The sequence below is a fragment of the Zingiber officinale genome, chromosome 5B (genome assembly GCF_018446385.1).
Source record: "Zingiber officinale cultivar Zhangliang chromosome 5B, Zo_v1.1, whole genome shotgun sequence".
NCBI lineage: Eukaryota > Viridiplantae > Streptophyta > Magnoliopsida > Zingiberales > Zingiberaceae > Zingiber > Zingiber officinale.
Window position 1 is genome coordinate 22852246 of NC_055995.1, and position 14285 is coordinate 22866530.

The following is a 14285-nucleotide window of genomic DNA, read 5'->3' on the forward strand; positions in this document are numbered from 1 at the left end:
CAAAAGATTTTGAGTCTCTTCCTTCTAAGCTTAGATCTCATCTTGTAAGAGGAAGAGATAATCTTGTAAAGGTTTCTCCACCTTCGTTTGTGATAAGGTGAAGGAGAAGTTTATATTGGAGCTTGATCGTGTGGGTGTGTACCTTGGATTAGTCACCTCAAGGAGGTGGAGACCAAGTAAACCAAGGAGTTAGCATTGTTTTTCTTGTCTTTCATTTCTCTCTAGCTATTTGCTTTCTCTAACAAGTTGTAGGTGAAAAATCAAAGAAAGGCTATTCACCCTCCCCCCCCCCCCCTCTCTAGCCAAACACAAAGGTCCTATCATTTTATCCCACTTTAGGCGCCTGGACCCCTTCCAAGTGCCCCAACCAAGGCTATAAATATAGCCTTGGTCCAGAAGCTAAAGAATTACAAGCATTTACTGAACAACACTTGTACACGCTTTCCTCTTTGTTTAGATTCTTCCTTTTTGTATGTAAATTGCTGTAAAGAGGCTTCTCCGCCTGAAAAAGAAAGTAGTGCGATTCATTTCCTTGGATTAATAACCTCCCTGGTTGTAACCAAATAAAAACTCTGTGCCTCGGTCTTTCAGTTAATTTCTTCTTTTGTTTATGCAAGTGTTCTTTTAAGTCGGAGAAAGGTTCATTTGTTTTAATTTATGCAGGGGTTAATCAACCCCCTTCTAGTTGGCCAACGATCCTAACATCCTAGCGGGGCTAGGCAGTGAAGAACTAGTTGAGAACTAGGCAATGAAAGTTCTAACGAGGCTAGACAAGAGAAAAGTCCAAGTGGATCAAAAGTTGACCAGACACTTAGTGATAAAAAATCTAACGGGAAATTGACATGAGATGAAAAGTCCAAGTTGATCAAGGATTGACCGGGCACTTGGTGAAGAAACCCTAACAGGTCATGATTGATTGAATGCTAGGCAATGGGAAGTCTTTGTTGGGACCTTGACGTTCGCTAGTGGGGAGGTGAATAGCGTCTCACCCAAATCATCGCTTCCTACGCTTGTTAGTGCACAACGGAAACAAAAATACTAACAAACAAAAGCAAAGCTAACCCTAGAAAATAATAAACAAGAAGCAAACCCAATGACACGTTGTTTAACGTGGTTCAGAGATAAAGCTCCTACTCCACGGTTGTCCGTAAGGTGGACGATCCCGATCCGTCGGTGGATGACTCCCCGGAAAACCTCCGGCTAGCTCGTGTAGCTCCTTGTGGGTGGAGAAACCTCACCACAAACTCTCACCAAGGACTCTTAAGAAGCTAGGGCACTGGTAGACTACTAATAGGAGTTAACCACATCTATTTCGTCAGCTATAACCAAGCTCCCAAGCTTTGGTTATATAGGCCGCGGGTTGAAAACCCCGCCTACCAGTCGACTGCCAAAACATGTAGTCGACTGCCCTTTGTGGAAATTCGACCGTTACATCCCAACGGCTCGATACTAGTCGACTGCTAAAACATGCAGTCGACTGATCCACACTGACCGAACGAACAGAACCATTCTGTTTGCACCCAGTCGATTGCGCGGTTGACTGCACCAGTCGCCTGCTAAAACATGCAGTCGACTACTACAGTAGCGCTACAGTACTGCTACAGTAACACTATAATAAAACCCTAAACTAGGATTTTACTCCGAGTACAATCTCTCATGCACTCATACCCTCACCCTTATGACTCACTTGATGCTTCTTTGCAGCCTTGACCTCTTGCTTTCAAGCCTACTTCCTTTGGCTCTTGTCCCTCGGATGCATTCAAGCCCGCGGCTCGTCCCAATGCCATCCTTCGCGTATGCCTCGAAGTCGCTTCCCTCGGCCCTTGTCCTCGCTGCCTTGTCCACGGTCTCTCAGATGCTCCATCCTTCACCGGACCCGAAGCCATCAACCTGAGTCACATGTGTATCCTGTAAACCTGCACAACTCAAATACACATATCAAATATAAGGATGAACCTAACTTAAACCCTTTGCCTAAACATCAAAACACATGGTCGCACGAACCATTGGGATTGCTCCAACAATCTCCCCCTTTTTGATATTTTGGCAATACGTTTACGTTAGGGAAAACAATAGCAAATAAATATGCTAAAACAAATGGACTTACGTTGCCAAGACTACACACTTGGACTTACACCGCCGTGCCAAGGTTACACACTTGGACTTACAACGCCGAATGGACTTACGATGCCAAGGCTACACACTTGGACTTACAACGCCGAATGGACTTACGATGCCAAGGCTACACACTTGGACTTACAACGCCGAATGAACTTATATTGTCAATGCTACACACTTGGACTTACACCGCCGAAAGAAAATGCAACATGCATCAGAACCTATCCCAAGGCTCCCCCTACACCTATGCTCCCTAATGAGCTAGGATTTTACCACAGGGCTTTTTAAGAACCTATCGCAAGGCTCCCCCTATGCAAAGACACTAAGGTTTTCCTAACTAAACCTTACTTCTCCCCCTTTTCCTAACATCCAAAAAGCTTTCCAACAATATCTCAATTGTTGAAAACTTATCATCCAACTGACCGTAAACTCATGTATGTATCCCCCATGGATCCCATACATCTATACGAGCTGACCCGGTCAAAATTCAGTGTTGAAAACACTTTTAGACTGATATCAGTCGACTGACCCCATGAAAATAAGCTTACAGAGGCATTCTGTGCTCAAAAATACTGTTACCAGTCGACTGGTAACTGTACCAGTCGACTGGTACACTATTTATGAAAAAATTAATCTTTTCTGGTCAACTTCAGAAATGCGCCAGAAATTCTATAGACATTCAAAAAATCCCAAATTTTGTGAAGATGTCTATTATATCAATGTCTACTTGGAAAAAATATATAGAAAAATATATCTATCACCAATCCCAAGATTGACACAAAATACAAAACTAGCTAAAAAGTTCAATTGAACCTTGACCTAAAGTCCTAGTTTTGACTTCCTCTTGATGTATTTGCCCATATTAACCCACAATGCATCCCTAGCATTGGTTTATATGACATCTTTACATCCAAAACCAATTATCATACTATATAACCCCAATGTCATATTTTCAAGCATGAAACACAACTCATGTGTGCCAATTCCCTAGGTTTGAGACTCAAATCGGGTTCCAAATCACTTGGCACATTCCATGACCCAACCTAGACTCCCAAGTAAAACCCACTTGAGATCCATTTTCCATGGGTCCCAAATTGACTCTTTGAGCTCCCCCTAGAGCTCTTAACCTTAGCCACCTCCCTAGGTGACTCACCCACAATGGCTAGGCCACATCGGTGCACCTCCGGTGACACTTGACCTAACTTAACTTTTTTAACCTTGGACACTTTGTCCTTGGTTAATTTTTCCTTACATTTAAATGACTTTCCCTTGCCATTTATTGGCTTCTCCTTGCTATAGTCATATGCAACCCTAGCATAAGACTTTCCCTTAGCTTTGGATGATCCTCCCTTGCCATGATCATTTGTCACCCTAGCATATGATCTCTCTTTGGCCTTTGAGGTGCTAGATCGGTATCCCAAACCCGATCTATCATTGTTGAGTCTTTGACTACCCAACATCATATTTAATCCCTTAGATCCAATAGTGAATCTCTTAAGGAATTTCTCTAAATTATCAAGCTTTGACTTCAAAGCTTGATTTTCCCTTTCTAGGTTCCTAAACCTAGAGTCAACATGTCTACCTTGGACATTTCTAGACCTACCCTTTCTACGCATGTGTCTCCCCTTCTTGGGATTAATGCCTAAGTTCTCCTTAGGTCTACCATTACTAGATTTATCATGAATGGGTCTTCTATAGTTATGATCTACATTTACCCTATTTCTATCATGATATTTAAAACCAAAATTTTGCATGGGTAAATAATGGAAATTATTTCTAGCATGCATGGGAGTATAAGAATTTGAATTACATTTCAAGTTAGGGTATACCTCCCTTACCCTTGAAGCTCCCCCTTGATTTGAGCTCCTTTTCTTCTCCAATTTCTTTAGATGCGCAAGCTTCTTAATTTCCCCCTTCTTGGGGCATTTGTTGTGGTAGTGTCCCTTCTCCCCACACGTGAAGCACACAATGCGCAATCTCCTCCTTTGAGCTTCTTTATTCCTACAACCCTTGTTAGTGTTTAAATTAACTTGAATGAGTTTAGGATTTACCTCTTTCTTACCCAATGGACACCTACTCTTGTAGTGTCCTTTTTCATTACAACCGAAGCAAATTATGTTGTTCTTTGACTTCACTTCGGTGGAGGTGCTTGCTATGTTAACTTCCAAGACTTCTTCTTCTTCACTTGTCTTGGAATCTTCTTCAATTCTTGAAGATGTAGATGATGCCTCATCTTCCTTCTCCTCCTCGGATGTTGAGCATGACTCAACTTCCGTTTGCTCCACCTCCTCTTCTTGAGCTACTAAGCCCATCTCTTTGGGCTCCACATCCGATTGGTCCTTCTTCTCCTCTTGGACCACTTCATCAATTTCTTCAGACTTTTCTTCTTCTTCTTCTTCTTGTGTAGGCATAGGCTCTTCCCATTTAACCTTCTTTATCTTGCTCCACAAATCATGGGCGTTCTCATATTTACCTATACGGCTCATCACATTAGAAGGCAACATATTAATTAAAATTGATATTACCTTATTGTTTGCCTCCGATCTTGTGGTTTGCTCCTCCGTCCAATGATGCGATCGGAGTTTCTTCCCTTTCTTGTCCTTTGGGACTTCAAATGGCTCTTCGACCACCATCATGGTGTCCCAATCCGTGTTGAAGAAGACCTCCATCTTCATTATCCAATATGTGATGTCCCCAAGGCTTCCTCCTTCAAACTTTGGAGGTTCAATCAAGTCGGTCATCATGTGCTTCCTTGGCGGTTAGTCCAACGGAGAGCGGCCTCGCTCTGATACCACTTGTTAGGACCTTGACGTTTGCTAGAGGGGGGAGTGAATAGCGTCTCACCCAAATCGTCGCTTCCTACGCTTGTTAGTGCACAGCGGAAACAAAAATACTAACAAACAATAGCAAAGCTAACCCTAGAAAACAATAAACAAGAAGCAAACCCAATGACACATTGTTTAACGTGGTTCAGAGATAAAGCTCCTACTCCACGGTTGTCTGTAAGGTGGACGATCCCGATCCGTCGGTGGATGACTCCTCGAAAAACCTCCGGCTAGCTCGTGTAGCTCCTTGTGGGTGAAGAAACCTCGCCACAAACTCTCACCAAGGACTCTTGAGAAGCTAGGGCACTGGTAGACTACTAACAGGGGTTAACCACCTCTATTTCGTCAGCTATAACCAAACTCCCAAGCTTTGGTTATATAGGTCGCGGGTTGAAAACCCTGCCTACCAGTCGACTACCAAAACATGCAGTCGACTGCCCTCTGTGGAAATTAGACCATTATATCCCAACGGCTTGATACCAGTCGACTGCTAAAACTTGCAGTCGACTGCTAAAACTTGCAGTCGACTGCTAAAACATGCAGTTGACTGATCCACACTGACCGAACGAACAGAACCATTCTGTTCGCACCCAGTCGACTACACGGTCAACTACACCAGTCGCCTGCTAAAACATGCAGTCGACTACTACAGTAGCGCTACAGTACTGCTACAGTAACACTACAACAACGCTACAGTAAAATCCTAAAACTAGGATTTTACTCCGAGTACAATCTCTCGTGCACTCGTACCCTCACCCTTATGACTCACTTGATGCTTCTTTGCAGCCTTGACCTCTTACCTTCAAGCCTACTTCCTTTGGCTCTCGTCCCTCGGATGCATTCAAGCCCGCGGCTCGTCCCAATGCCATCCTTCATGTATGCCTCGAAGTCGCTTCCCTCGGCCCTTGTCCTCGCTGCCTTGTCCACTGTCCCTCAGATGCTCCATCCTTCACCGGACCCGAAGCCATCAACCTGAGTCACATGTGTATCCTGTAAACCTGCACAACTCAAATACACATATCAAATATAAGGATGAACCTAACTTAAACCCTTTGTCCAAACACCAAAACACATGATCGCACGAACCATTGGGATTGCTCCAACAATCTCTACGAGTTATAGTTGACTAGATATTAGGCAAAGGAACCCTAAACGCTAATTTTGGATGTTAGGATTATGCAAACGATTAGGAGGTTGATTCACGAAAAATAGAAAGTGCTGAATCGATCAAGTAGATTGCCTAATCGTTGGTAACTGTTCTAATCAATTAGGTTGATTACTTAATCAATTAGGAGTTATTTTCGTGATGCATAGAAAGATGTTGAATCGATTAGGCTAATCAATTCAGCATGACCAAATCGATTAGGGTAATCAATTGAGAGTTTTGTTATGACAACACAAAAGGTGTTGAGATCGATTGGGCAATCGATTAAGGTCAAATCAATTGATTAAAGGCCTTTTCGTGATAGCATAGAAAGTCTCAGAATCAATTGTGCAATCAGTTGGAGGCTTCCTAATCAATTGGTATGATTCGCAATCGATTAAACATTCGAAAAAGAGTCGTTCTATAGGTTTTTGAATAATTGTCTGATGTAACAATCGATTAAGAGTAAGCATAATCAATTATGATGTGTTTTCCAACCCAAGAAAAACCCTAGAAAAGGAGATTTCTCGAGGTGTTCAAGCTGCCATTTCTCGGTGATTTTGGAATGAAGTGCTACTGCATTTCCGAGTCAATAAGAAGCATTTTTGAGTAATATGAGATTAAGAGTAATGTATTCATTGTATTTGTATTTACTTTCTTGTTCTTGTTTATTCTCGTGTTTTCTTTTTGTATTCTCATGCTTCAGCTTATTGGAGACCTCCGCCTCCAGAAAGGAAGTCTTCTTTTTGTGAGAGTGAGGAGCGGATCCTTGGATTATTCATCTCAAAGAGGTAGATTAACATGTAAAACAAAGGTGTCAACTTTCCTAAGTATAGAATTTACCTTAAATTTTATATTTATGTAAAAAAAACTTTTGCAACTACTACCCTATTCCTTTCATAAATTTAGATTAGTACTTTTTAAAATTTAGGGAATGAAATTTATTTTCTAAATATGAAAACATGATTTAATTTGGGAGAGAGAAAAAATAAAGAAAATGGATTGGGAAGTGAAACATAGAAATTACATATGAAGAGAGAAAAAAAAAAGTAAATTAAAGAGAATGAAGAAAATAATAAATAAAATGAAGATAATGTAAATTTTAAGATAGTTAATATAATGTCTAGTGAAAAGTGATTATTTAAATTTAATAAATTAGATGATTTACCTTAAATTTTAAAGATATTTATAGAGAAAATAGTGTGGATACTTAGCATTACTTTAAGTATTCCGTTATAAATCAAATTCAAAGAAGTGATCGAAGCTATTCATCCCTTATATCTCTCTATATGTCCTAACAATATAATCATCGTAGATTATGCTAAGTACCACCTATGATAGTTCACTCAAGTCCAACCCAATATGTCACCTAACAATGCAATCGTGTTCAAGCCCAATTGCTTCTTCTGTGTTGGCATGAGAATTGACTAACGGATGTGTTAGAGTGAGTGAATCACTTTTTTACCACAATTTCAACCCAATTGTCTTTATATTATGAATTATCAACTTAATTTTTTCTATAAATATGTTTTTATTTATTTTTAAATATTAGGCATTTATTTGAAATTTAATATGTCCATATTTCCTATATTAAGTTTACTAGGAAGAAAGAGACAAAAACTGAACATTTTAATTCCATTCAACCCATGCAATTTTTTCTCCAAGGGTCCAAAATAAATTTCTAATAAATGAAAAATAATTTGGTCATTTTAGTATTTTTTTTTAAATTTTTATATATATAATGTGAACTTAATATATTAGATGCAAAAATAAGAAAGGTAATATTGTTTTTTCTTTTCAATTACAATATTATTTTCCTTAGATGATTATATTTAACTTTTTTTTTAAAAAAATTATGTTTGCTATCTGTTCATGGAAAAATATGTCATTTTGAAATAAGAATTAATTATACGAGGACTATGCCTATTTATTTATTTTACATATATCACAATAAAGTTATTTGATAATTGAAAAATATTAATTCTAAAAATATATAAAAATCCCACCAGGAACAACCAAATTTAAGTCTCTATTAATGGCTTCGCCACCTATACTGCACTCGGGCCCTATCCGTTGATACCATTGTCGTGTTGCCACGTCAGCATCCCCCCTCTCCTTCCTTGCTGCGCGTACGTTTTAAGACGCACGCTCGTCTCCTCTGTTCCCCGCCACTACTCTTCACTCCTCTGATCTCATTTCGCTCGAACCACTATGAACCTGCTCCTCCGTCCGATCTCTGAGATGGCGTGACCTCACGAATCTCGAGGCATTTCCTGCCTACACTCGTCGGAGAACATCTAGAGAGGACTTGTCTCTGCTCCCTTCTCGCCGGCGTCGCCGCTGCTTATCTCAATTCCGGCGAGTCTTACTTCATCGATTCATCGTCTTCAAGACATCAGATACGAGCACGGATTTTACCGATTATCCTTTGATTTTTCGCTTTTAGTTTTTGAGAAATCTGGGCGGTAGAGGAATAGTGGATTAGTATATAGATTTGAGTAAATGGCGGAGGAAAAGCCTAACTCAAAGCCGGTGCTCCAGAAGCCTCCCGGTTATCGCGACCCGCAGGCGCCACCACCGACCGTTCCGAAGCCGCCTCCCCGGCGGCGGCCGCTGCCCCCATCTTTTCGCCAGCCCGGGAAGGCGTTGCCCCGCCGCCACCGTTCTCGGCGATCCTTCTGGTGCCGGTTCTGCTGCTGGGCCTCCGCAGTGGTCCTCGCCTTCGCCGCGCTCATCGCGGTCGCCGCCGGGCTCACCTACCTCTGGTTTCAGCCACGGTTCCCCTCCTTCCGCCTCGAGTTGCTCAACGCCACCCGCCTCCGAGTCACCTCCAGGCCCGACGGCACCTTCCTCGACGCAGCCACCGCTGTTGGGATCCTCATTTCGAACCCTAACGGCAAGATTATTCTTGATTACGGAGACGGGGAGGCGCGGGTGAGGGTGGTCGACGATGACGGGGACGTAGACGTAGGGGTGGCAAAGGTCGCAGGGTTCGAGCAGGGCAGAAGAAATCGGACGGTCGTGCGCTTTTGGACGGCGGGCAAGTCGGTGGCGGTGGATGAGATTGCCGGGGGGAGGATCCAAGGGGGGTTCAGGAGCAAGGAGGTGAAGCTCGGGCTAAGTCTGAGAACGAGGGTGGGGCTTCGGGTGGGCGATGCTAGCACCGGGAAGGTGCCGATCCGAGTGGGGTGCGGCCCGGTGAGCTTAAAGCAGGGGGTGAGCCATGGGACTCTCCCCTCGTGTCGCTTCTACTTGTTCAGATGGTATGCTCTCCGTCTCCTCTGCTTCAAATTTCTGTTACTTCTTTACTTCTCATCATTGTTTGCTGAATTCGTGCCCCTTTCCTTCAAGAATATGGTTGTTTCGTTGAACCTCCATGTGCCTACATTTCTGCAATGGAACTTAATTTTACTACAATCTAATTCCCTTTTTCTCTCTGATAATTAACATGTGAAGCTTAGAACAAGTCTGCCATCCTATTATTTGAACTTTGCAGCTCTATTTCCAGTAGGATATAGGATATTTGAATCAGAAAATGTTTGTTGTTAACAAGAATTTGTTCTTCTGGCGTTCTTGATCAAACTGATCTGTGGTAATAAAACTTGTAGTGGAAATGCAACTTCTATTGAAATATGTTGCTAGGTCTCGTCTTGAAACTTGTTAATTCTTGGCAATTCCAGAATTAATCAATGCTTTTTTCCTTTTAAATTTTCGATAATTAAGGCTACTCTCTACAGATGTGTTGCAGGAATTAGCATAATGAATTTCAAGATATCTTTTATAGGATTAGGTGTCTTGTCAAGATAACCATTAATCTTAACATTGATTGGCATTCTTTCCTAAATCCTTTTCCATGCTGACTGAGGATATATTTATTTAAGACCTTTCTAAAGAACGTTTTTGTTTATCTTAAATATAACAAATTAATATATTGATTATTGAATATGACAGTAATACTCTACTTTGCACAGGTCACACTAGCTGCATATCAAACGTAAACAACTGCATAACGAAGTAGATTGTTACTTTTTTGTTTGGTTTAGTGCAACTTATGTAAATGAACCTATAACTTTTTTTTTCTCGTATGAAGTGAATGTGTATATCTTAAATAATTTTTTAATCTGTTACCATTTTAAAAGAAAGTTCATAGCAACCAAGAGATAGTATTGATTGCCAATAATTGTGATGAAGTGAGTCTAACTATTAGTACCAAAGTTGCTAATAATTGTAACGAAGCGTATCTAACTTATTGTACCAAAGTAGATTTGGGGAATTAGAGAAGTTAGAGATGGATCTTTGGTTGAGCCACATATTTGTAGGTATGATGTGGTAGTCTATTCTTTTCCTTAGGCAGTAGGATCCACCTATTGCAACTATGAAATCTTAGCGTGACAGATGCAGATGACCTTTCAGGAAGCTCGATAATGAAGCATGATCCTACTGATGTGCTTTGTTTCTTTTGTTTGCTATAGAGCACCCATATTTTCACATGCACATGTCTCCTATAATTAAGGGATTAAAAAAAACCTCATTTTTCCCTTGAAATGTCGTGCATATCTTAAAACTATTCTTTGGTAGTCAAAAACCTTTGATCCTTTTAATTGCCTATAACACACTAGTTTATGGAACACAAGACAAACTGTAGGCCTGAAATTTCATCAATTGTTGAACAGATTCTTTCAGACATCAGAACTCTCTTCATTTCAAACTAACTACACAATCTCAAAGATATCAGAACTTTCTACACTCGAGTAAGACTCATTCATCTTCGTAAAAAGAATGAAAGTAGGCTCACCTTGTCAAGTCCATTCTACTAGTCAAACTTATGTTCTTAATGACAAGTAATAGATTAGTCATGGGGTTAATATGATAATTACAACATCTATTAAGTTGCTTCCGTATGGTTAATTTTGCACAAGCTACATGCTATTGAAGTAAAGATCCATTATTCTTCTCTTTATCCAACAATTTCAGGATTAACTTGCACTGAGAAGGCTCATATAATCACTGGGAGAAAATTGGCGAGCTGAGTTGAGTATCTTGCACTGTATTTTCCTGAAAGGTTTGTATTTTTGCAAATAGTTATTATTTTTCAAAGAAACGTAAATAATTATTTGGGTAAACCTTTTCTCTACTTGTATAATATATTGATACTCAACATAGCACCACTATTTCAACATGCACCTCTTTTATATTTGACAAACAACTTCTATCCTTCATCACCATTTTTATATCCTTTATGCTAAATCTTTGCATAGTCATTATATGTATAAAGTTACTCTTCTTGTAACCAATGCTATAAACATATTTCTTCATCTATATCAAATGTTTATCATATTTAGCTCTTTAATCTAAAATTCTCTAAATTTTCTAGAACTAGTAAACGATGGAAGCTTGTGCTTATCAACTAAATTTCGGACTCATACAAATAGCAAAGTTTCAATATAATGAAGGTTAATCCTAATCATTTGAAAATATATAGTGTTATGATTCTAAAGAGAGTTAATTTCTGGTTCATATATATTTTGTAGATGCAATGGAATAGAATTGGAACAAATCATTTTTGATCGAATCAATTTATGGTGGAAAACCTATTTTAGGAGAATGATGATTTCATTCCATCATTTCATAACTTTTGAAATAAAATGAAATATTCCACCTCAATATCTCTCTCTCTATATAATATGAATAAAGCAAATAATGCAAATAAAGTGCAAAATGCAACGCAAAGAGAAGAAAAGAAAGGTAGCAGCAAAAGGAGGCTAGCGAATTATATTGTAAAAAATTTAGGTTTATAAAGGAAAAAAGAAATATAAATAGACAATAAAGTAATAACAAAAGATTAATTTATCCTTATATAATAATTTATCATATACTAATATCTCCTCAAACTCATGATGTACTAACAGAAAGCATTAAGAATTTATTAAACAAAAATTGAAATCGTTCTATGGAATGCGAGTAAGTCTGCAATTTGTATGGAAGATGATATAAATGGCAAAGTGATGGTACCATTTTGATAGTGATGACGAGTAAAATGACAATCAATCTTGATATGCTTGGTGCACTCATGAAAGATAAAATTGTGAGTAATTTGAGTAACACTTGAGTTGTCACAATGCATAAGGGTAGAGTTCGAGAGAAAAACACCCATATCAACAAGTAGCCAACGTAATCAAACAATTTCAATAGTAGTAGGCCATATCACAATATTCTACTTCGGTAGAAGAACGAGAGACAACATCTTGCTTTTTACTCTTCCAAAAACTAAGGAAATCTTCCAAGAAAATAGGAAATCCTGTGGTAAACTTACAATATATAGAATCACCATCCTAATATGTATTTGACTAGGCAGACAAGGTAGAAATGGAAGGATAAAGAAGATTATGAAACTAGGTACCTCAAAGATATTGAAGGATGCGAAGCATAACTCCCCAATGTATCGAAGTGGGAGAAGTAATAAATTGACTAACAATATGTACAACATAAGCAATGTCAGGTCCAGTGATGGTAAGATATACTAGACTGTCAACTAGAGTGCGATATAAAGATGGATCTAGTAAGGGAACACCATCAGTAGAAGTGTACAGAGCATTAACCTTAAGTGGAGTATCAACAATGTGAGTGTCAGATAGATGAACTTGCTTTAGAATATCACCAATATATTTGGATTGTGAGAGAAGATAGCCATGAGGAAATAAGCTACTTTAAGTCCTAAAAAATAATAATACAGAGGACCCAAATCTTTCATATCAAACTCACGAGCCAAATGTAGTTTCAACTATTCTATTCCAATTAAATCATCCTTTGTAATAATCATGTCATCAACATAAAGAGAGAGTAATGTGCGATATAACGAAGTACAACGAACAAAAAGAGTAGAGTCATACTTGCTAGAAAGAAAGTCAAGAGATCCAATCACAATGGAAAATTTATCAAACCAAGCTCGAGGAGCTTGTTTAAAGCCATAAAGAGCTTTCTTTAGCATGCAAACTTCACTAGGATTATGAGTGACACCTGGTGGAGACACCATGTAGACTTCTTCTTGAATATTTCCATTTAAAAAGTATTTTTAACATCTATATGAAAAATAGACCATTGATAAACTGATATAACTGCAATGAGAGTACGAATAGTAATAAGCTTGAAAATTGGAGAAAAGGTTTCCTCATAATCTATACATTACAATTGGGAAAATCCTTTAGCAATCAAACGAGCTTTATATCGCTCAACTGACCCATCAAATTTAGTTTTGATCTTATACACCCATCTTAAACCAATCGCACACTTCCCCAATGGAAGAGGAACAAGATCCTAAGTACCTGTTTGATATAAAGCAGAAATTTTTTCCGCCATAGCCAACAACTAAAGAGGATCAAGAGCCGTCTCTCTATGAGGATCAAGATTCCAAGTAAGGTTTTGAATACAATGTACATTAGATAGAGATAGATTAGACGTATAAATAGAGTCAACACTAGCTAATGATGTGGGAGAACCATCAACGATCGTTATTGACACAGAAGGAGGTGAATTTATAGATATAAAAGAATTGACATTAGGTAACATATAATACGAAGCTCCAGAATCAAGGATCTAGATAGAGGAATGTATACCTGAGGTACCATTAGAGGGCAAATCTATGTGAGAAAAGGCAGATATGGTATGTGGTTGAGATACAAGGAACTTCTGAAACTGTTCGCTAATAGTAGCACCAAATGCAGGTTGACTGGATTGACTGAATGGGGTTGTGGAACCAAAGACGCTCCCAAATGCTGGTTGTGTTTGCTGAAATGTACTGTCAAATGGACTTGATTGGTTTGGAGATGAACCAAAAGTCCCAAAGGCTGACTTTTGTCCAAACAAAAAAGAGCCACCAAATGAAGAGGAAGCACTGCTGAAAGCAGGAGTTGATGCTACACCAAAGGCAAGCATTGTGCTCCCATAAGCCGGATCTGGTGAAGCACCAAAGACAGGTGTTGATGGTTGTCCAAAGACTACAATAGACGTGCCTCCAAAAATTGAACTCCCATTCTAGGTACCAAACGGATTTAGACTTCCAAAGGGTCTGCGTGTAAATGGATTAGCAGCAGTACTACTTGTTTGCCCAAACATCGGATGTGAACCAAATAGACTAGTTGAAGATTGATCGAAATAATTACTAGAACCGAACATGGCTGCAGAGTGACGAGATCTCCTAG

General features: G+C 39.3%; 1 protein-coding gene across 1 annotated transcript; it reads left to right on the forward strand.

The window, feature by feature from the left end:
* The first annotated feature begins 8155 nt into the window (after window positions 1–8155).
* On the forward strand, window positions 8156–11266 carry LOC121984238. Its single transcript, XM_042537077.1, has 2 exons — window positions 8156–9350; window positions 11062–11266. Exons 1-2 carry the CDS (start codon window positions 8590–8592, stop codon window positions 11075–11077), a joined length of 777 nt encoding a protein of 258 aa, XP_042393011.1. The 5' UTR covers window positions 8156–8589; the 3' UTR covers window positions 11078–11266.
* Window positions 11267–14285: the final 3019 nt, after the last annotated feature.